Below are 24,339 nucleotides of genomic sequence, written 5' to 3' on the forward strand. Positions count from 1 at the left end.
TCTCACGATTGTGTGTAGCTAGAGCCTCTCACACATGGATATCGGTGAGCGTCTTCTTCTGGGAGTGTTTGATGTAAGTCTTATCTGCATTTTAAAGGCCAGCGATAGGCAGGGGGAGGAGGGAGGGGTTGGTCATTACTCTGACTGACAGCGTTTATGTTTCCGAGGGAGCCGTTGGAGCAGACAGATTAGATAAGGTGAGTGATTGGCCAGGGGAGATTTATGGACAAAGAGTGACAGTTAACATTCACCTTGTGTTTTTATGGACTGGGTGTACATTTGAAAGGCTGTGTTCAAGGGACTGTGATCTAGCTGCTCCTTGGGGTGCTTTAAACTTTGTTAAGGGTACAGGGATGTTCACATTCACACAACACCTGGAAAGGGAGGAAAAAGTAAACAAAGCATAATGTTGGTAAACATAAAACATCTGTCGTGTGTGTTTCGTGGTACTGTCTATCTTTTTCGTCATTTTGTTTTATTTAATCCAGCATTTTTCCTGCCTTGAGCATGTCCTAAGTGTAAGAAGGAAGGTAGAATCAGATGCTCTTCAGTCGATTTCCTTATGTGTGTGCATTTTTTATGCATTCCTGATCACTCATGGTAATCACTCTTTGCTGTCTGCATCATGTGGTCCCTAGAGTTTGAGTCAACGGTGAAATATGACATGCCACTGAATAATAAAAACTTGATAATTTGTACTCATGGACGTCACATTGTTGTTTTTCTTATCTCTTTTCTCTGTCATGCTGTTTATTATTTAGTTATTCATCTATGGGTTTTTTGTTGTTGTGTTTTTGTTCCCTTTTTAGTCATGTCTGGTAAGTTGAAATGTCACCCGTCACCTATTCACCGCCCTGACAGAGACAGGAAGCTGTCACAACCCCCCCTTCATCCTCCTCCCATCACCTCTCCACCCTCCAATCAGCACTCATGTTTCTGTTGTCATGGGCAACAGTGACAAAAGGACATTAATGGGTAAAAATATGGTCAGCTTGGGCCTCCAAGGTAAAGCCACTTCATTTCATTCTATTATTTACCCCTTTAATGCATTACCAAACACCCCATCTTATTCATGGACAAATGATGTCTGTATTTCAAATGACAGCTTTCAGATTGCTTTCCTGTATGTATAGCACGGCCCCTGTAAAGGAGATTAAAATGTTAGGAGATTTAATACTTTTGAGGACATATCCATAGTCCTTTTGAAATGATCATGTAAACTGGCCTGCCTCTCGACATCTACATTCAGGGTCCGTCTTCTCACACAGACGGCCTATTAGACCAGCAAGGCCTAATGTCTACTGTAGAGGTTCATGGGTGACATGGGACTATGACACCACACTTAGTCTGAGATGGAGTTTGTCATTAAGATGCATGGATACTTCGTTCTGGTTGAGACCTGTGCTATTGGAGGGTGTCACATGGACAGATGGCTCAAATTTATTCCCCATTTCCATGTAAATTTTAACGGTGCATGCCCTTGCCCATGCAAATGAGGGGGTATCGGAGTAACTGCTGTTTTTTTTTTTTATTCATTACATCTATAATATGCCTGAATTTCAAATTTGATCAGCGCACTGTTTAACCTGCTGTGCACATACTATGCAAAGTTTTGAAAGAGAGTCTGTATCCTTAAGTGTTGATTTGAATACAAGCACCAGAGCTGCAGTCAAATTTCTTTCATCTTTCATTGAAATAACCCTGACCACTTGTATCTGTAATATTATGACAGCTATAATAATATACTGGCGTGTTTGTCTATTCAATGGTTAACCATTGTCATGACTGTCCTCTAGTGCCCCCGGCATTTGTGGTGAGACCAAGGAACCAGGTGGTTGGGGTTGGCAGAACCGTCACCTTCCAGTGCGAGGCCACTGGAAACCCACAGCCAGCCATTTTCTGGCAGCGGGAAGGCAGTCAGGTAAACAAAATAAGCAATGCTAAAGTTTTTCATTTCAAAATGCTACATATCCGTTTGAAAAACATTCCCATTCAAAGCTTTGGAAAGAATTATTTTGTAGGCATAGTTCACTAGATAGCTAAGACAGATGTTTGCATGCATATGCCATTCTGGAGTGAAATCTTCAACCTGTCCAGTTAATATATTCTAGCCAAATAAAAGTCTGATTGAATGTGATCTGTTTTCATGCCCCACAGAACCTGCTCTTCTCCTACCAGCCTCCTCAACCCTCCAGCCGATTTTCTGTATCTCAGACTGGGGATCTGACCATCACTGATGCCGAACGCTCAGATATGGGATACTACAGCTGCCAGGCCCTCAACATTGCTGGCAGTGTCATCACCAAGGCTCTGCTAGAGGTCACTGATGGTAAGCAGCCCTCCTTTAAAGACAGTTTCTTCATACAGCAAAGCCTGAGAGAGATTTAGAGCAACACCGAGTGGATGACTATTGGTATTTCAGATGATCTTCGGCTCATGAGGATAAAGCTGTTCATCTGAAATTCCGTGGTCCTACTGCAGAGCATATTAATATCCGAATTGAGGTTTGTGAGGTTTGGTCTGGCCTGTTCAATGTGTTCCTGTCAGAGGTAGAGACTCTCTGGTGCCTGTGCACCCAGACCATGGCTCAGTATTTGGCTTCACTGGCTTCACACTGGCTAATGTCTCCTTTGGTATTCCATGGCTGGGTTGCTGTTGTCTACCGTTGGAAGACTGTGGCTGTGTGGTGAGGTCTGGATTGGGCCCTCTAATTGCTCTGTTAGCCAATCCCTGACAGCCTGGTGGACTTACCTTTTTTTTCATTACCATTATTCCCACAGAAATCTGGGCAGCTATTATTTTGTCTATGACACACCTTCATTTACCAAAAGTCATTCTTCATTTCAGACCTACAATGGTATGCTCCATCTCTCTCTCTCCTCTTTATCATTCTGTCGTACTCTCTGGATAATACTAACAGTTATTAAAGTGAGCATGCCGCTCTGAGGCCACCACTTCTCCGCAGGCAGATCTGGTAATTACAGGTTATGCTGACAATGTTTTAGTAATTGCACCATCGCCGGCACAAAAGCAAAGACAAAGCGGTCCAGAGATTACACCACAGCATGGTTCTGAAGATCTATGCACACATACATACATCATTATGTGTTGCCTTTACACTTTTATGTATTAATTTGATTGCTCCTAGCTGAATATAACTTGCAAGTAAATCAGCGGAGCAGACAGCAACGGTCGTCAATAGTGCCATGAATAATAATAATAATCAGAGGGAGGCAGACAACCTATAGCAGCATCATGATGAATCACACACAGTAGACAAAATTAAAATGAATAAAATATGGGGTGCATATAATTAGAGCAGCCCCCCCACGTTACAGCCTTTCTTTTTCCGTCAAATATACGCTTTCTCTCTACGTCTTTGTTCTTTGTTTCTACTGGTTGAACTCCCTGGGTTCACAGGCTGTGCAGCGGGAGTTTAAACATCCTCACACTAGTAACATTGTCTGTTTTGGGTAGATGTTTTTAAGCATTTTCTTCCTTGTTTTGTGTTTTTATGGTTGGGGGATGGGCCATGGGATTGCTGGCCGCGAGCATTCATATGCTTAGTGCCAGGCATCTGGTCGAGCTGCAGCGAGAGGACCGAAGTATCTGAGGCTGTTTCATTTTAATTACACTGCTTTTATTTGGCTGGGTTTGACTCCTGCTGCTAAATGATTAGAAAATTGCTTCCAGTTCTGAAATTGGATTTAATTCCTCTCCCACTACCCTTGCAGTTTTCAGATGCTTACAATCCTACATGCTGTTTGTCAGATTCTCACTATTCTCTGCCTTTTGTGTGTTTTCTCACACAAGCTGGATACAATTTTCTGAATACTCTGTTCTTTCTGTCCCTGTTACACCGCATGAACACACTTCACATTTTTGCTCCTTCCACCTCTCCACATAATTGCTCATTCTCCTTCCTCCCTCCGCAGTTGTGTCAGACCGTCCGCCACCAGTTATCCGACAAGGCCCAACCAATCAGACGGTGGCTGTGGATGGCACAGTGGTCCTCAACTGTGTGGCGTCGGGTAACCCCAACCCTACCATCCTCTGGAGGAAGGATGGTGTCTTGGTGTCCACTCACGACTCCAGGGTCAAACAGCTGGACACAGGCGCACTGCAGATACGCTATGCAAAGGTGAGACACGTGGACACAGGTACAAACATCCTCAGAACCCTTCTTAACATCAAGCAAGTAAACATACAACACAGCACCTTGGACTGTCCTGTGGTATTTGGAGTTAATTTGTAATTTGACTACAAATGTATAAACCCATTTTTTATATTTATATAAAAACCTAATAATGTTTTAAATCAATATTTTCTCTTAGGCTGCTTTTAATGTCTTAAAGCCATGCAAATAAACTTTAAAATTTTACATATTACATCCATAATGTGCTGGGCAAACCCCTGCTGGTTGGTAAATCAAGCATGTGTTCCCTGCCAGCAACCAGCCCTCAGTGGGCTGTCAGTCAGTTGTCGCGGGTTTGAAATGGAGTCTGTGAAGTCGAACAGTCTGTAGTTCCTGTCAGTCAGCGGGCACGGTGGGTTTTGTGTTTGAGCATATGTGTGTGTGTGTGTGTGTGTGTGTGTGTGTGTGTGTTCGCAATGTCACGCTGATGCTGAACACACTCTTAGGGAGAGACAAGTAGGGGGTGCTGACGTGTCTTCCAGATGGAGGCATCACAGGGTCAGAGTTCGCGTCAGTTTGTGGTGTTGTGATGAATGCTGGCATGTCTTGTGGTGACAAGATTGCAGTGTGATTGGGCTGCCAGTGCATGGTAGACAGTAGGTGATGAGTCTGAACCCCCCTCTCCTGCTGTACCCGAGTAAACTCCGCATGCACTGTACATTAATGAACTTGTCATTTCTCCCCGACAACATTTTAATGACAATGTCTTTGATGCAATGTTATTATTTTATTTATTAATGTGGTTACATGACTGTTATGGTATATAATACATTTTCTTGTCTGCCATACAAAAGAAATACACACCTTGAGTGTCCTCGGCAGGACATGTTCACACTCAATTTATCTCTTCCTGTTGATCTCTCTTTATTTTGCTTACACACCAGCACAGTAGCCCTTAGCGTATTATGCATCACCAACAAACCACACAGAAATATTTGTTTTACATAGACTTTGACTACAGTTGACAGAGCAGACATTTTTAAACACGTGGCAGTATGAAAAATATGCAATATACCTTTGCCAACAGGGTTGTTTTGTGCTTTGTTTATTAGCCTGTTAGCTAGCTGAATATCTCAGAAACTTGTCAACAGATTTCAGTTAAATTTAGCGGAAATTTTGGTTATGAGCCAAGAAACAATGATTTGTTTTTGGTCTGGATTCAGATTCAGGTGCTGATCCAAGAATCCTTTGAGAGAAAGAGCTTTTTCCAACTCTTTTCTCATGAACTGCTCCACTTTCAGTGAGAAAAAATCTGGCACATGTACCACATGATTATCTCTCACTATGTATTTTGATGCAAATCCAGATCTAATACAGATTACATTTTCTATTGTTAAAATAAGAATTTTAAAAGGACTGTTCAACCTTGTTAGAGAGACAAATATGAGCTCTCTCGCTTGATTCAAAATGAACATGTAACAACCCAAACATTTCTGTGCACCCCACTTTTCCCAACAAGGCTTTGACCATATATCTTCAGTGCAGATTGTTACCACATCTGTTGAACAGGGCAGTGCCTTCTATGTTTGGTACCCAGGGGGATGGTAGAGAGAGAAAAGGTCTCAAATTAGTCTATGATCCTGCAAAAACCTTTCCATTTGAATAGGAATTGTCTGTCACTTGGCCTTTCCAGCTGCTTCCCCCAGCTACTGCTATGAAAGAGATGATACTGAGATTATCAGGCAATGACAGCTGCCTGCTACAGAATCCACCAGAATGTCAATAAGTAGTGCAGTGGGGGGAGAGGTGGCAAGTGGCAGAAAGAGGGAAAGAGACCGTTGCCAGTTCAGGAAACTGTAACACACATTTAAATTATTTTCATGTAACTACATATCCTCCCCTCTCCTCCTCCAGCTTGGGGACACTGGCACCTACACCTGCATTGCCTCCACACCCAGCGGAGAGGCCTCATGGAAAGCCTATTTAGAAGTTCAAGGTAAATCTAATCCAATAGTGTGCAATTTTGAGGTTTTTGTCAATTATCTTTCTAACAAGTGTCTGGGGGTGTTTAAATATTATTTATTCTGATTTTATTCTGAGTAGGACATGTCTTGCATTCGTTTGGTTTTTGGAAAATAGCAATAAACTACATTTACCTATTTCCCTCTCTCTGTCCTACACTAGAGTTTGGAGTCCCAGTCCAGCCAAACAGACCTACTGACCCAAACCTGATCCCCAGTGCCCCTTCTAAACCTGATGTCACCGACGTTACCCGCACCTCCATCACACTCTCCTGGAAGCCTAATCTTAATGCTGGAGCCACCCCCACCTCCTATATAATAGAGGCCTTCAGGTAAAAGTAATCATCTTGACCATCAATAAACTCATTATTCCATGGCTTTATTGAAACCTTTTAAACTTTGATTCTCTCTGTTGTGTGCCCACAGTCATGCATCAGGGAGCAGCTGGCAGACTTTGGCGGAGCATGTGAAAACTGAGTCATTTGTACTGAAGGGCTTGAAGTCCAGTGCAGTCTACCTCTTCTTAGTACGGGCAGCCAATGCCTATGGGCTGAGTGATCCCAGTCCTATTACTGATGCTGTGAAAACACAAGGTGAGAACTGCTTTCATACTGATATGGATTTTATATTCCGTACAGTGGTGTTTTGATTTTTCTCTAGATTAAGACAGGGTCATTCATTTTTTATTTCTTCTTCATACAGATATCCCTCCCACCAGTCAGGGTGTGGACCATCGTCAGATCCAAAGGGAGCTGGGAGAGGTGGTAATCCACCTGCACAACCCCACCATTCTCTCTTCCTCATCTGTCAGGGTGCAGTGGACAGTGAGTATTGTTTTCTCCATGAATGCCTATCACTTTTTCTTGTCACTTTCCCACACAGCTGCAGCCAGATACGATTGCCATATGGATCATTGGTATAACTGGCCACCAAAGCTCCAAGGTTAGTTTAGTGATATGCCTATGGTCAATTTGTCAGACAACTCAGCCGAGTTAATGTGCTAATGTCCTAGCACCCTACAGAGGAAGGACACTGCAGACAGCAGCCTGGAACACAGTCCAAGTGTTCTTAGTATCCATCTGGCATGAGCCTGAACTGGTCAGCTGGCCAGATACCAAAAATCTGCAGCTGTGCCCATAGTGGACCACTCAACCACCCAAAAGCTAGACTACAGAGCCCAGCCTTCTGCAATAGGCCATGTAGTGCTGTACTGCATTGTGTGGCGTGCCAGTCTGTGCCCTCTCAGATTGAAAACACTTGACGGCTGTTAAAATAATACAAGTGAGAAGGAAGAGGCGGCCAACTCAAGCTCTTAAGTGGAAATAGCTTACAGATGTTAAAACGGATAGGTGGAAGAGGAGGAAGCAGAAGTAGAACTGGGAGCTTATATTGTTGTTTCTTTGCTAATATAAGCTGAATATGAAGTACTAATGTCCACCTGAAATTGATCTGCTTAATGTATGGTTTTTTTAGATTATGAGACAATACAGCTGTACATTCTGGCTGTCTACCTTACATAGTAGATACTAGTCTGTGGGTAGGCTCGCTGAGGGGAAAGTACAGCCCGTTATGCCTCTTGACATAGGGCCACCCCTACATTCCCAGGTATTATGAAGTGCCATAGTGAGTGATGAATAGGACTGAGGAAATGTGAAAAAAGATAGTGACATGTCAAGACTGATTTAAAACATTACTGCCCAGTTACCCTGTCACCCTGGAATGTTCCAGAAAAACACATGAATGAGTGAGACTGACATTGTAGTAAATCTATTCCCAATGTGGAGTTTCTTGGTTTTACATTTTCCTTTGTGTTGTGGCAAGGGTTTGCACAGTTTTCAGGCTAATGAAGACCACCTGAGCCGGCAGCATATTTTACAGTGGAGGGATAAAGAAATCACTAAAATCTTTACAAGCCAGTGCTCTTTGCCTTCCACAGGGACCCATAGGGATATTTGCATACTGGTTAGCAGTTATTCCTTTCTCCAACCATGCTGGATCACAAAGCAACATAAATTATCCCTAGATTAGACTAACAGACAAATCCCTTCCAATTACATTTATTCTCTTTATTTAGCTACATCGGTTAATGTTTAATTTGTATTCTTGACTCCTGGTACTCCGTACAAAGACCCACCTTTCTCCGTCCCCCTTGACTTCAGCATGAAGTCAGTACACTGGAGAGCAGGACAGGATGAGACAGGCTGTTCTGGGAGCTCGGGCCCTATTTAACCAGCTCCAGACTTAGAGGAACCTCTGGCCAATGACCTCATACTGTGGTTTTGCACAAATCACTGCTGCTCCAAATGGCGCATAGACAGCCAGTTGAAAAGAGAGATGTAGATGTGGATGGATAAACAGATGGGTGATGTGATGAGTTAGCACCCCATTCTATCCAGCGCCTTGGTGTATCAGTTGCATGATCCATAGCTGTCTAGTGATGCTACAATCTATTACATTATGTATCATTTTTCACTGTGAACTGTGAGGCAAATAATCAAGTCAAGCTGACACTGTATTTGTCTTTGTTCCTGTACTATTCACTAGGTGGAGCAGCAGTCACAGTACATACAGGGCTACAAGGTGATGTACAGGCCTTCCCCAGAGGGGCTGCAGAGGAGTGAATGGGCTGTGTTTGAGGTGCGCACACCTGGGGAGGACAGCGCCGTTGTGCCGCAGCTTCGGAAGGGAGTCACGTATGAATTCAAAGTCCGCCCCTTCTTCAATGAATTCCAGGGAACAGACAGCGATGTCAAAATTGGCAAGACGCTGGAGGAAGGTGGGGGGATGTGAATGTGTGTGAGCGTCTGCAAGTGTGCTTTAGTTGCTTGCATGTGTGCATGCATGTTTTCATGTTTACACAATTTTATATGCACAGCTTGTATGTGTGAGACCGTGCAACAGCTGTTCACAGCAGGCAGTGAGGGCAGGATTATGTTATGTTCAAATGTGGTGTATTCAAGCATGCTAGAGTGGATGTTCAGCTCTTTAAAAGGCCCTATGGAAACCCATATACAACACTCCACTACCAGTGGTATACTAATTTTTCATAAGGTGTGGTTAAGGCAGTCTCATGAGGCTTGGTTGAAACCCAACTGAAAATTTTAATGTGTAGCAAACAGTTAAGAGAAATGCGAGTGCAGTGTTTACTATAGTGTTTGTGTTTGAGTGTCTTACATGTGTAGGATTTTTTTGCTCTTTTCCTCCTGGATTCTCCTTTGTTCACAATTTTGTCGATAATTGTTTTCAGAGCTCTATACATAATGTTTGTTCGCCCATAAGCAGAAAAATGCCTGTTTTTATAACACTCAGTCACTTGGTGTTCACACACCACCATGATAACTCCCTGTCTGTTTTGAGTAAACAGTTATTTGCTTTTATTTATCCACAAAAGCACTTGTATTAATTAAACTCAATTTTCAGATAAAAGCATTGTAATCTTGATTATTAGTCCTCTGTTTTCACCTCTGCTTCAGTCTTACACAGGAATAAAGGACAAATTCTGACAGCTAAATGGGATGAGGGTAGGCGGGGTGAGACTACATGCAGTTATGGAAAAAAAAATCAGTATCATGTTTGAAGGTTTGTTTTTTATCTTTTGTCAACCCCCTTCAGCCCCCAGTGCCCCTCCTCGTGAGGTTACAGTGACGGAGAGTGGGGACAATGGGACCGCCATCGTGGTCTCCTGGCAACCCCCTCCAGAAGAGGAGCAGAATGGGGTGGTCCAGGAGTACAAGGTAACAAAACAAAAAACAAAAAAACAAAAAAAAAGCCAGCAGCTGCCTCAGGTCTGAGCAAGTGGGCCACATACTGTAGCGGCACAAAGGAGAAACAAACAGGGATTACAGGAGGAGCAGATAACAGAGAAAGGGACAATGCAGAGACAAGGAAAGGTAATGAATTCATGGCTGAGGCACACCTTTGTACACCCCTCAGTGCTCCTCATCTGTCTACTGAGAGAGGCTCGGAGACAGAGGAGGAAAGGAGTCAAAAGCAGGGGAGCTGGTGGAAACTGCTGTGAAACAGTGCTCTCTGGTGGAGAGAGCAGACTTACACATCTTGTGGTGTTTCAACGGGAAAAGTTGTGAGGAGCAAATTTCTGTGGTACTATTGATCAGTTTGTTTGTTTTTTACCCCAGTGGTAGGTTAGGCCTTAACTGGTGATTAAAGATACTTGTGTGTTTAGTGGTGATAAAATGTTTGGCTTTGCTTTACATGAGTCACATAGTGTATCTTAAGTTTTTTCTTTTTTTACTGATATAAAAGAAAACTAAAAGAATTCCGCATTTAATGGCGCCAAACTACATAAAACTTAACTAAACTGTAGATAATATGTGGTTTAGTAGAAATATCATGCAGAGGCAGGAAATAGTGTATTTGTAGAATGGAGAACATCAATCTATAACAATGACCAAGAACATAACAATGAAGAGACAGACCTATATTATATTTCCAGTCACTTCTTTTGTCTGGAGCTGTGCTAATGCATCGTTAAAGTCCCCTTTTCCTCCTCCTCACTCAATAATGTATGATCTTTTCGTAATGCATCACTCTGGACAGCACTGTCCTCTCATTCATTATTCTATGGAAGTCCCGTATTTTGATTGGAAACCCTTTTTGTGTCATAGGGTATATAGGTTAGCGGTGGGAGGGAAGATGAAGTAGAGCCAGTGAAAAAGTTTAAGCCACTGTTAATTTTCCAGGTAAATGTTTCTGGTGATAGAGTGATGGAGTAATTTCATGGTTTTTAAGTCCAGCCCGAGAGTGTTCCCTGCTCATTACTGAGCCTGGTCCCTAGCGGCAATTCCACTCTCTGCTATTTTTAAGATACATAGAAAATTTCAGGGCATTGTAGGTCCATCATAGAAGTGCAAACACATGCACACATGTATAGTGCACACCCAAAAAAGAGTGTACGTTAACCTAGTTAACTGCTGGGAGGAGGCGGGGGGTAAAGAAAGCAGATTGTCCGGGGTTCAGGACGTGGAGGTCTCCAGGCCTCACGCTGAGGTGAATGCATACTTCTCTGTTTGACCCTGCCGAGAGTCAGCCTGGGAGACGGCTCTCCTTCCTGGGAGTGACAGCACTTAGCTTCTGCTGAAATTGGGTTATAGGGGTGATTACTGATCCCCATTTGTTTTTCATGGGCTTAAGGCTACACTGAGAGATGTTATGGCTACCTCAGCTAATACTGACCCTGTGTTGAGCACAGTGTGTTAAAAAATAAAGCCATGTTGTAAAATGTTTTGATACCTCAGAGATGTAACACAATACCCAGCAATACCCAACAGCAGCAGCACCGAATTTTAAGGAAACAGAATGGTGACAGCTAGCAAACTGAATGTTGTCAGAAAACCCTCATAACACTGCCTCAATCTCCACTTTTTCTTTGTCTCTGTTATGGCAGATTTGGTGTTTGGGGAATGAGAGTAGGTACCACATCAACCGGACAGTTGAAGGCTCAACCTTGTCCGTGGCGATTCCCAATCTGGCCCCAGGGATCCGCTACGGTGTGGAGGTAGCAGCCAGCACCGGGGCAGGTCCTGGGGTCAAGAGCGACATCACCTTCTTCCAGCTTGGTGAGTAGAAACAACCTTTAGTTCTCTCTCACAGGAGGTCAGATAATTATTTTGTTTTTCCTCCAGTGGATCCATTTGACTTGTTTCAGTGTGTTTGTCCTCTGGCAAACCTTGCACACAGAGTGAAGCCCAATCAACTGACAAATAATTATGGCTCTAATCCAGTCATCTAAAATTAGGAGGTTTTCAGCAATCTGACTTTTTGCCAAGAGAACAAACAATAATGTAATTCCTTTCTTTGCAGTAATAGACATGTTCAAGCCTCTGCCTGCTTTCCCTTTCATTATCAGCAGCGATACTTAAAAACTGTAATTGAAGTGATTACTTTTATACAAACATCATCAATTTTGCCACGGAAGACTATGATGAGTTTGAATGAAAGGGAACTTTTACGCTTTTTGTGCACTCTGAAATGGCTTTTAGCTTCGGTCGCTGGCAGTATGATCAACACTGGCACATTAAATTCCTGTGTGGCAGAGCTGTTGAGCTGGCAGCCCCACCCTGCTCCATTCTCCAGTCAAGGATGCAATGTTTTCTGTCTGCTTTGCTTGAAACAACAAAGGCAATAATGAATCCTTCGCTCTGGATTCAGCCATGACATGTTATTAATGCTGAGAAACACAGTGTAGGCTGAACTGGGGCTAGTTGTTATAATTTACTTATTGTTTTTTTTTTTTATCCTTTTGGTCTAGACAGACAGATATTTTGAGATATTTTTGTCAGTTTTTATTCCCCAAAGCTCTGAGCTGGCCTCCTCAGTAGAGGGATGGAAAACACAGGAATAGCCAGATGAGGCAGAGAGAGAGAGAACTCCATCTGGTTTTAAATGTGTGATTGAGTGGGTTGAGGTGGGCATGAAGAAGCATCGGCTGTGACTGATACAATTTCTCTCACTTGAAGAGCTCCTGTGGTGATTGTTGCCATGTTCCAACACTGGAGTGAAACAATGTGCCTTGGGGACCAGTGCTTCACCCGAATGCATTTGTCACACTCTGAGCTTGTATGCGTCATCCCAGCCTGGATACCTGTACAGCCCCTTGTGGGCTGCTTAGTCACATTGGCATGCTACGTTCACCCGGCCAGACAGAGCCACAAAGTGAGAAGACAGAGAAGTGAGAAGAGAGGCATCTGAAAGGAGTCATGGACTGAGTCACTGGGACAAAGTGAGACGGAGGGATATGTAGGGGTAAAGGCAGGGAGCTGGTTTCTTTGGGGAAGTGTTTTTGCCTCTGGCTTAGAGAGTTGATAGATAGAGAAGAGTGGCTACAACATGAAAGACTTGAGAAAAAGAGATGAAGACAAAGCAACACGAACATGAAGAAATTTCAGAATGGCAGCGGGTGGGGCATCCAAGAGAAGTCTTTCATGTATCAGGCATGAGGGAAAAGCACAGTGAGAACAGACAGATGAGAGAAGCAGGCAGAGAGCGGGTTGTTGTGAGCAGCCATACAGAGGGTGCATCTGCAGAGCACTTCACAATAGAAACAGCTTCAAGGCATTCACACCTCTGTTTGTCATAAATGTGCCTCTCTAGTTCGCTAATTACTGTGGTGTCTGTATTCGAGGACTATCTCATTGGATTTATTTATATGTTTATGAAACCACCATTGCTTCGTGTAAATGATGTCTCCCTGTGTTTTCCTATCTGGTTCCATCAAGCTGGTGTGGTGCACGGGCCCTGTTTGAATGTCTTTGGTTGCTTTCGTCTGCTCACCTGCTACTGTTGGCTGAGATTTGCAATGAAAACCTTATGAATAATAGAGAGAAACGACTCTTTTTTCCCAACCCAGCCTCATACAGAGCCGACGAGATGAAGACTCTCCTTTTGCATCAGGAAAAAAGAGGAATGTTCATACTTATATACTGTACTGACTCCATTTATTTAAAAAAAATTTTTTTTCTTTTTCAGGCTTTTCAACTTGATTTGAGTGTTTGGTTTAAATTTTTTTTTTCCTCATCTCTCCCCTGCATTTCACTTGTGACACCCGATTCTTATACACCACCTGTATTGTTTTTAAAATCGCTTTTAATCCTGCTCTCACATCTCCAATCATTCCCCAATTCCCCATCCCCAGATGCATCTGGGCGGATGACCGAGACCGGGCCCACGGAGAACCCGCTGTCCCAGCAGATCTCAGATGTGGTCAAACAGCCAGCCTTCATAGCAGGCATAGGTGCTGCTTGCTGGATCATCCTCATGGTCTTCAGCATCTGGTTGTACAGACACCGAAAGAAAAGGAATGGCCTCTCCAGCAGCTATGCAGGCATACGCAAAGGTCAGTAGATGCATGCGACATTTATCAGGAATATCCACTTGAAATTTCGATTTGCTGTTCTGGTTAGAGGCTACAAGAGGTTTCTCAATTGCAAAATGTGCGGAGGAGATGCGATGCGATATTTATTAGTGTGTTCACTTCTGTTTCAATCCAGTCCTCTCCCTCTGTTTCATCCCAAATGCTGCTGAGCTCCCTCACATCCTCCCCGTCACACACAGAAAGATGTCTTTGTAGAGCGCTGTAGGTGAAGTCCACCTGAAAGTACTCTCCAGTAGAGTACTTTAAGATGTGATGTGAGCTCCTGCAGAGAGTGCTGCATGAAGACATCTTTTATTTCTTTTTATTCTCCTTTCACGCTGATTCTGCAAGGGTGTGTGAAGACTCTCGTCATTAAAGTGTATTTTAAGGTCCAACAACTCCCCCTTTAGCAACTCCCTTCTGACTGTGCCGAGAAAGAGAGAATGCCCTGCCGTAACCCTCTTTATCAAGGACATACTGACATTTTCACATTCTTGAAATACTCATGCTGTCATTTCAGAGGGAGACCTTCAGATATTATATCAAGCAATCCTTTTAATAATGTCTGATTACCGTGTTTCGAAAAATCCAAGAAGCTCTGCCCATGTGTGTTTGGGCTGCATTAAGACGCTCTTAGAGTAGCCACATTGTATCCCATCGGGGCTTTACCTGACTTGAGTGGAAGTGACAGGGTTTGTGACTTGCCCAACCTCTGCCTACAATAGTTAGAGTATAAAGAGAGCTATTAGCCTACTCATTTCTGTGTAGGCTGGCTTAATGTGTGGCCTTGGGCTGTGCAGCTGCTGCCTGTGAGCGCTACCTGTGCCATCCCCACTTCTGGGCTCAGGTTTACTGCTGACTACCAGGGTTAGAGGAGATCCAGCTTCGACGTTGAAACACACACGGACAATAAACTGACTTAGCTGTTGTTATCTGTGGCTTCCACACAGAAAATACAGGTTATCCGTGTTCTGAATCCACTTTACTCCTGTTAATATCGGGAATTGTGAGGCATGTGAAAGTGAGAGACTCCTTGGCTAAGTTTTCCTTAAGCTCGGTGGTCTTTTACAAATACCTGCATGGACTATAATGGTCAGAACTGTTGCTTTTTTTCATTACGGCTTAGATTACCTTGAAAACACTCTCAGAGACCAAGATGACATTTCAGTGCAGAATGGGGAGAAATAATACGCCTGCAATTTGAGACATCTTCATCAAGCCTCATAAACAAAATTGAACACTGCCTGTATTCCTTTAACCAAAGGAACTTAAAAACAGAGGTCATTCATAGGGAGTACGTTGATACAGAAGAGTAACTTCTAACGCTTCATTAGTGCAGTAATGATCCGTGGCCAGGCGGTAAACGACAATACTCTGTAGATTACCCTCTGGCCCTATCTGATTCTGTACGTTGATGTTTACTCGCGTAAACTAAAAAAGCTCTTCAGGGGCACAGGAGGCAGTCGTGCTCCCCCTCCTTCTCCTCCTCGTGTCCCCAGACCGCGGTCTTTGTTGAAACTGGTAACTAAGAATGTTTTGAAAAGAGTATAATTGCAACCACATGAAGCAACAATCTGCACTCAGGGTGAAATAAGCTGAATTGGGACGGTATGTGTACGTCCATGTGCTACAGTGTGTGCAAATGTTGTCTCTTAATATATAATACGTTTCAATTTGTCTACTCAAGGAGAAAAAAAAGAAAGTCAAACAGCTTTTTCTTATTTCCCTTGAAAATGAATGAACGGTGCTCTTGTTGATAGTGCAAATTTTTTAATGACACGCTCCTCAAAAAAATCTTGTAACTGACATAACAAATAAGCTAAAAAAAGAAGCGAGACTGTAGCAACCAAATAATTACTCAACAAAGAGCCATAGTTCCGTCGCAGCTTCATCTAGCCTGGGACTGAACATCTGTGAAAGTCCTGTGACAGAAGATAAAACTGATTTATGTGTTTCAGTAACGTTTACATTTCTCATAGACTGTTTAGCCTATCAAGTGGTGGTGTCTTCTCTTCAAAGGCATTCATCAGACAAAAAAAAGCCGTCCACCTTCTCAAATCTTTAGACTGCTCTGAGCATCAGGAGGAGTTTCAAACACGATAAGAGGGACTGTAGCATTTAGAGGGCGTTTATTGGCACAGGAACTGTTTTGAATTAATTGTCCGAGGAAATTAAAAATGTGACAACAGCAGTATCTGTCTTCTCAGACGTTTCTCTCACTTGCAGTTTTTGGGCTAAAGGGAGACAGCAACGTTTATAAAGTGCACATATGTAAGGCAGTGGCACCATGCTGGAGGACTACCAGCATGGTGCAATGTTGCATCAACTGCAATGCATACTATAGCATTCTTCACTTCTTTAAAGAGGGCAACAACAAACAAAGTACATTTTATGGAAGAAATCCACAGACCACACAAGGTTTTTGCACAAGGACCCCATCCATACCAAAGTGTGGGTAATTGAGCTGTGTGAGTGATGATGTTAGTGTTCGAGATGGCAACAGATATCTCCGTAATGTGTGACCCCCACCCGGCAGGCCTCTGACAGTCTAGGCCAGGATTTGGACCAGCAGCTGGCACAACACTCATTTTCCCCCAGCTGGGGTCCAGGGGTGTCTGAGGGGGATCAAAGACTTGGGGGCAGCAAGAAGCATGTGAATACTGGCTAAAATACATTTTATGTATTTATGTTCTTAACAGAGGTTATTTGGGGGTGAAGCGTAGAAATTGTCACAGGAACTGATTCCAGACAATAATGATGCAAAATAATCAAACCATTATTTTATTTCCTTTTTTCCTGTCCCAACAGTGCCATCCTTTACTTTCACACCAACAGGTAAGCACTTTATTTTTGTGCACTATACATAATAAAGTGATATCTTTTTTTAGTCATTCACTGTAGTCATTGCCAGCCTTTTCACTATATTCGAGGAACACTTCCTTTAATGGCCTGCACAGCCATCAAGTAGTGATTGACTGTAGAGAACTCAGCGAGGGACACATGATGTGTACCAATAAGGGGAGGCAGTCACTGGCACCGTAGAAGGATCTACCCAGAAATAAATGTTCCACCAAATGCTTTGGGTCGTGTCAGAACATAATGCTCGTAGAAAGGCAGGCCACACTACTGGGAAACTGTTAAAACTAGTGGTAACTTGATCAAAGGGCTGCTGGCAACCTCAGATGGGATTTCAGAGAGCGACACATCCCCAGCACTACAATACACCAATTAGATAGGCGAGAAGAAGCAAAGCTAAGAAGGTTGTCTGTGAACTCAAGTGACACAGTGTAAAACAGATAAATGCAAAGCTCTCTCTGTGCCTCTCTATCATTCTTGATCAGCGAGTTTGTATTTACAGTCCTCTCCCTCTTTTTATTGAATCTCGTGCACTTTCATCTGTCTGAAATTCTTCATTCCCTAGAGGTGTGTCAGGGGTGTTGGAAGGGCTTAGCGCAATGACGAATGTGAAAAATTGAATAGGTGAGAGGAAGTAAAAGTGAGAGCAGGAGAAGGAGAGTGAGGGAGACAACACTGTACAGTATGTGTTTGTGGTTACACTGGAGGATCCTGTCTGTGCAGAGAGTGTACCTTAACAGCAGCAGTGTTGTTTTCTGTCTGCTTCCTGGCTTGCAATCAGTAGAATAGTTTTGGAAGTTTATTTCATGATCTGATGGAAATATTTCAGGAGAAACAAACTCCTTGCTTGTGTTGTTAGGTTTCTGTCTCTTTAACAACAAAATCCCTGCCCTGATATCCAGTGTTAAACCAGGACCTAAAAGGGAATTATGCTGATTTTAATCTACAACCAGATTGTAATACTTTGCATTAAAGAGAGCTAATCTAAGAGCTCCTCTGGCTACATGCAGAGGCCAAAACCACACTTCCTGTTTTGAAAAAGAGACAGGGAATTGACATAGCTAAGGCTCTACCTACCCGTCTTCCACCATCTCTCCTCTTAGGGAAGAGATTGTAATTAAAGTTGGGGGTTTATCTCTCCCTCACACACCCGCAGCTTAGAGCTCCTTGAAAGAGTCCAACTTGCAGCACACAGAGCTTCAAACGCACTGAACCCGAGCCAGACAACCAAAGAGCTCAGCCTCTCTGTCCCTCATAAGCCTCTTACATATCCTCCTCCTGCTCCTGTTGCTGTTTGTGTGACTCAGCCAAAATTATGCCACACACATTCATTCACAGGCTCACTTGAACTGATACAATAACACACACAGACGCACACACTCATAAAAAGCAGCATTTCCATCGCTGCTTGCTAAGCTGACGATTCATCATCAAATGAACAATTGTGTTTTTTACCTTGTATGACTATGGAAAAGATGATGATGTGATGACAGAATTTAAAGCAGTGAAATAATGTTGGAGACTTATTATTTTCTCTTTTCCTCTTTTCAGTGGCATATCAAAGAGGTGGAGAAGGTGTAAGCAGCGCTGGAAGGTAAGATTTCATTTATGTTTTTAAAGAGAGTGTGTATGATAATATTTCAAAATACAAATACAAACATTTTGGGAAATTTAATGATGAACAGAATTTAATCACAAATACAATAAGATGTTAAATGTCCTTAATAGATCAGTAGGGTTGGGCAGGTGTACTTTTATTTGACAGACACTAGGGGGAGTGCTGTGCCTTTCTAAAGCAGCAGAGAGATGAGGAGGGGTAAGGAGGTGCATTAAGTATGATACAAATGGGAACAAAGCTCCATACGGTCTGCCAGGAACCCATCCTGATCATATAGAGATGTGGAGAGCCACATCCAGCCACAAGGCTGTGCCACAGCATCACCATAAAACTTCAATGGAAGCACATGCACACACGAAGCCGCAACAACACACCACGTTATGTTGTGGAATGGTGCATTGTGCACAAACAGTCAGACTGTACAGAATTAGGCTGGGCAAACACTGCATCAACTCGCAAGCACACATTTGTATATCCACCGGATTGGCGTTTGGCATGTTTTCATTCAGCTGGGAAGTAGAGAAAAATGTAGTGCTCAGAGTATGAAATGTACACAACAGTGTGCTGTAAGTGTACATGTTTGTGTACGTGTGTGTTGTGCATGTGTTTATGAATACTTAGCTTGGAGCCATCAGCACTAAATCCATATTCATTATATTATCCAGTTCTATGATTGAATCCCATATGCAGCATGGCTGTGTCAGCTCTACACAAAGACAATGGCCATTCAATATCAACATACAACTGCTGGAGTGATTGAGGAGCTATTGTGAGATTGTATTTGGCTGTACAAGACAAATGTGTTCATTACCCAAAATGAATCCAAGAAATGAGTCATTTGAGTGGGAATGAGGAAACGTAATTCAATGCTAATGTTGTGTTGGGATATGCAAACTGGGGGCCATGCTGTGGAGATCTGAATACGGAAACAATATATGGCACTGCTAGAGTAGCCTGCATTCTCCGTTTATGCTAGATTGATTCATTTCATGAGCAATAGGAGGCTATTTATGCTCAGCTCTTTTAACACGCAGTGTTTGGCCTGAGGTCGGGTTCTACACTAGAATCCTGTTGAACAAGTGATCTTGTATTGTATTGGGATTAAAGCCGAAGGAACAGGAGCAAGACATGGACACAATCAAGATGGATGGCCAGACAGTGATGTGAAAGACTGGTCCACATGGGTTTCTCTTCTTTCCTTCTGCACAGCTAAAACAAACTTTTTCAATGATGTGAATGTGTGACAACATGGCATCTACTCTGGGAGCATTTGTGGTTCACCTACTGTTGAGGACATGCATTTCACAACATTGGGAGTGAATTTTATCTGGCTGTCTAATCCAGGCAGATCGCTAATGCTCACGAGGGCTCAGGGAAAGTGTCTTCGTCTGTGGACAAGTCAAGCACACACAATCTATTTAGCTGGGCTTTTTTCTAATGTGCTCCCTGGGCTCGCGTGCGGGTGCGCGTGTGTAGCCAAAAGGCAAAGGTGCTAAAGCCAGATTTCTAGTTTTTCTCTTCTCAGCTGCTGGATAAATAAACTCCAGATAATCTTCTCTTTCAAATACTATGTTACTGTGGTTGTTTCGGTTCATTCACATAAATTTCGCTGTGGTGTTGGCTTAGTCTCTTACTATTGTTAATCATTTGATCCCATATTTGACAGGCCTGGTTTGCTAAACATTGGGGAATCTGCCACTCAGCCCTGGCTGGCTGACACATGGCCCAACTCCTGCTCCAACCACAACGACTGCAGCATTAACTGCTGCACTGCAGGCAATGGCAACAGTGACAGCAACTTGGCAACATACAGCCGACCAGGTATGTAGTGTCGACCCTGCCATACGTAGGCAACAACCAAAATAAACACTGCCCTCATAGGCAATGATGCAGTGCTTGACAAAGTAACTGTAGAGATAATAAATGTGGGCGCTGGGGGAATCTTCAGTTCAAAAGGATGTAAAATCTGATATCTGGGTTAGCTCCCTGGAGAGTTGTTCCTTGTATCTCTCCTTTCTGTAGGTCTCCACAAGAAAAACCTGGAGAAATATTAGGATTAAGAGTGGCTGCTTGGTTGTGTGTTTGATTTATCTGAGGTTAAAGTAGAGCTGTTTTAGGCAGGAAATAAAAGGAGCACACTGAGAGGGGCTTATAGCTCTACTCTGTTGCTAATCGAATTGCTCTGCTGATTTCCATACTGTTGTTATAGCCGGTAATGTAATTTCCCCTAAGTGCTCAGTTATTTAAGAAATGTGCAGCAGGCGAAGAGGTCAAGGCTGGACTGCAGACGGTGGCCAGAAGCAGAGGAAGAAAGAGAGACAAAATGATAGAGAGAGAGAGGGGTGCACCTGGTGGACCAGTTGGAAGAGAGAAGAAAGGACTGATGAATAAGTATATGCTAAAAACATACACAGAGATTTATGGGCGGAGGCAGAGAGCGTGATTAATATAAAGTACAGTAGGGTAGGTGGAGGGGAAAAAAAAGGGAATAGATGTATGGAACACCAGCAGGTGGCCTTTTAGTTTATTCAGTTCTACTACAGATTTCAACGAAAGGGATCATAACTGGCCTCAAAATCTTATACAGTACTGCCATACAATGTACACACAGTCAGTCACAGAGCCCAGTCCAAAAGAGAACAGAGAAGAATATGCAGTCAAAAACTTAAGCTTGGATGACGCAGGACTTTAATGTTGTTATTTTTCAGTCATGACACAAGTCTTAAAAAACCCTATCCTGGGAAAACTTGGACTGCAATGAAATGCTTTGTGTTCTAAATTATGCACTTTGGGACTATGCCTTTAAGGGCAGCCCATAATTCCTATCCAGCTGTTCGGCCTATTATCCATCCAGCCATTGAACAGTTTCTCCTTACTTCAAACCTTTCCAATGAGGATTAATAATTCATTCTGTAGACTTTATAGTCTTCAAGTTCAGTTTTTTTCTTTGTGCTAATCACCCTTCGGGGGCTGAAGTGTTTAACTCTACCTTAACATGGTGTGAGATGTTTAACAGGGAATAACAGGCTGAAGGTAGCCTCACTCCTCGCATGACACCCCGCTGTATGACACTAAGGAGCTTGCCAGACGCATGCTTTGTGTGTGTGCCAAACCTAAACTCTGTGAACATTAAGAGGATCACTGACTAGGTGACAGAGCAAAGAAATAGGAGTTAATGTCCCTTTATCTCAGCCATAGGGGTGCTTTCAAAGATCAGCCATTGAAGTGTCTAGCTGTTTCGTGCAGCTGAAATGTGAGGCGCATGGCACGAGCAGCGTGCGCCTATGGCCGTCCTTGGTATTTACCGCAAGGCTGGCTCTCAGATCTGCTGGAGGATTTGAATATTTTATGAGCCGGGGAAAATTGGATCTGTCAGTGGAACTGTGCTTTTACTGCGTGCCTCATTCCAGGTCTTTGATACAGACATGTCTCTCTGTCCCACTCAATGAGCAAAGACGCTCCCATCGTCAGATGGAAAAGAACAGAGATGACAACCACACTGAGTCACGGGTGAGACCGCGAAACGACTGAGTGAGAAAGGTGTAATACCACCTGTGTCACTTACGTAGAGTAGATCATCATTTAGCAAACAAAACTGAGATATAAATGGAAATAGAGATCTCTCTCTGGTTGGCACAGTGATCTTTAAAAAGCTTGAAATTAATATGTAAATGTTTCCTGCTTTCCTCGAATACTTTCAGCTCTGTAGTAGATCAGATGATGCCCTATTGTTTCAAAGCTTTTACCAATCTGGCACACTGATGCAAAGCTGATCAACAGTAGACCCGATTCACTAAATACCCTCCTCATGTTCTCCAGCCGATTGCATCGCCAATTATAACAACCAGATGGAAAACAAGCAGACCAACCTCATGGTGCCAGAGTCAGGAGTCTATGGAGATGTAGACCTGTCCAACAAGATCAATGAGATGAAGACCTTCAACAGCCCCAACCTGAAAGACGGACGCTTTGTGGGTCCAGGAGGCCAGCCAACACCTTACGCCACCACCCAGCTCATCCAGTCCGCCATCATGGGCAACAATATAAACTCAGACAGAGGAACTGGAGGGAGTGGAGGCGGACCTGGGAGTGGAGGCGAAGTGAATGAGAAACACTGCTGGAAGCCCACCTCAGTCCAGCAGCAGAAACAGGAAATGGGCTCCCAGCTGCAGTACATCATCATGGAGCAAAACAAGCTAAACAAGGGTGAGTGCTTGGAATACCCAGCAGCCATGGTTAAAGAGGTCAACTCCGAGCCATTATCTTCCTCCACTTGATGTTTCCCTTTGTTCTCTCCTCTCCTGGCTATTTCAGCCTCACTGTGGAAGCCTGTAGAAGAGTTTCATGCTCATATTTTCCTTGGTTCTGTCTCACTCCTTTTCAAGTCAACATAGGTGTCATCACTCTTTCTTTCTGCCTGTCTGTATGGCATTCATGTAACCCCTCATCACCCTTCATGCAATCATGTGTAATCTTTGCTGCTAAATGTGAGCCATGCTTGAATAGCTGTCGTTGAACAGTATCTGGGTTGCCTTTTTGTGATGAAGGCAGGTGTGAGGGTTTATCTCTGGTGTCAGATTTCTAAAGGCAAGACAAAGATAATTCTTGGATCTTTAGATGCTTTGACCAAAGCTATCATCACCTTGTTGTACCTGCAGAAAGGAGCCACATCTGGTGTGATGGTTTTGAGATTTTTGTGAAAATGTTGCATGTGTTCACTTACTAACCTGAAAATTATAAAGCATGAACTGCACGGCTCTTGTCATATGTAACATTGAACACTGTGCTCAGTGTAATGTCATTTCATGGTATATATATTTCCACTGTGAAATGGTTTTGTACTGCTAATCAATTCTGGGCCTTAATTTCTTTGTTCATTAAGGAGTGGTTGCTTTGCTTGAATGTTTTTGAGTTTGCAAGATGTCTGCCTGGGGCCACACTAACCATAAACTCCATTCTTCCCACCATCAGACCGCTACAGAGGAGGTGACAGCCCTATGCCAGCCACCATCCCTTACAACCAGACCCACGACAGCCACACTGGGGGCTCCTATAACAGCTCTGACCGAGGCAGCAGTAGTACCTCCGGTAAGATGGTTAGGGCATAAAGGAAAACTACACTAGTTGCAGGAAAGACAGTCTGAGGTTATTCAAAAAAAAAAAAAAAAACATATCCAAAGACTCTTTCTCCCTCTTAGAGTTGGTAGGAATTTTATTCCTGGATTTTTTTCTCTTTTATTTAACAGCCAATGTTTCTTTCCAGCTTATGATTGTTGTGAACCATATAATTACTTACACCCCCCAGCTCTAAAATCCCAGCTTTCCTCAAAAGCAATAAATCACTTCGAGACTCTAATAATGCTTGCTTTAAAATGGTAATTTGATTAATTTACATGTCAGCCTATCTTGAAGAGAAACTGAAAGGGAGATGCCTTTAGAAAGGAGAAAATTGCTGAATAAAAAGAGAAGAAGAAACTGACAACAATGCCTCCTAACAAAGGCATGAGCACCATGCTAGGCATTTGCTTGTGCCTTTTGTTTTCTGGGTGCAATGTAATCCAAGGAATGTTGAAAGCAAATGAGATAAAATAACTGTTTTGTTTTTTTTATTAATTTGTTTTTTTGTTTTGTTTTCCTGCTTTCTATTTTATTTGTCTGCCTGTCCTTGCTTATTTTTGCATTATTTCCGTTAATTGGCTTTACTTTAACTCCAGTATGGAGCAGCCTAATTTCATCAGGGCCTCGATGTCTGTCTGTGGACAAGGACAAATGATAACACACTGCAGACGGCATGCAACACTGCCACCTTAATGCCATGTATCTATTCTGATATTGCGTT

General features: G+C 43.1%; 1 protein-coding gene across 6 annotated transcripts in view; it reads left to right on the forward strand.

Moving 5' to 3' along the window:
• The window catches only part of robo1 (roundabout, axon guidance receptor, homolog 1 (Drosophila)), a 307,514-nt gene that overhangs the window by 275,040 nt on the left and 8,135 nt on the right, over positions 1 to 24,339 (forward strand). For 4 of the 6 annotated variants that reach the window (XM_040130248.1, XM_040130250.1, XM_040130251.1 and 1 more), the window contains 17 exons: positions 810 to 818; positions 1,797 to 1,921; positions 2,158 to 2,329; positions 3,936 to 4,141; positions 6,050 to 6,131; positions 6,320 to 6,488; positions 6,583 to 6,749; positions 6,859 to 6,980; positions 8,701 to 8,932; positions 9,769 to 9,890; positions 11,561 to 11,732; positions 13,808 to 14,008; positions 16,835 to 16,861; positions 18,434 to 18,476; positions 20,167 to 20,321; positions 22,320 to 22,706; positions 23,472 to 23,588. In XM_040130248.1, the coding sequence (XP_039986182.1) occupies positions 810 to 818; positions 1,797 to 1,921; positions 2,158 to 2,329; positions 3,936 to 4,141; positions 6,050 to 6,131; positions 6,320 to 6,488; positions 6,583 to 6,749; positions 6,859 to 6,980; positions 8,701 to 8,932; positions 9,769 to 9,890; positions 11,561 to 11,732; positions 13,808 to 14,008; positions 16,835 to 16,861; positions 18,434 to 18,476; positions 20,167 to 20,321; positions 22,320 to 22,706; positions 23,472 to 23,588 (2,508 nt within the window). The remainder of the gene's footprint in view (positions 1 to 809; positions 819 to 1,796; positions 1,922 to 2,157; positions 2,330 to 3,935; positions 4,142 to 6,049; positions 6,132 to 6,319; positions 6,489 to 6,582; positions 6,750 to 6,858; positions 6,981 to 8,700; positions 8,933 to 9,768; positions 9,891 to 11,560; positions 11,733 to 13,807; positions 14,009 to 16,834; positions 16,862 to 18,433; positions 18,477 to 20,166; positions 20,322 to 22,319; positions 22,707 to 23,471; positions 23,589 to 24,339) is intronic. The other 2 variants (XM_040130252.1, XM_040130249.1) reach the window with 2 other exon arrangements.

Source organism: Xiphias gladius, chromosome 7, assembly GCF_016859285.1.
Source record: "Xiphias gladius isolate SHS-SW01 ecotype Sanya breed wild chromosome 7, ASM1685928v1, whole genome shotgun sequence".
Taxonomy (NCBI): Eukaryota; Metazoa; Chordata; class Actinopteri; order Istiophoriformes; family Xiphiidae; genus Xiphias; species Xiphias gladius.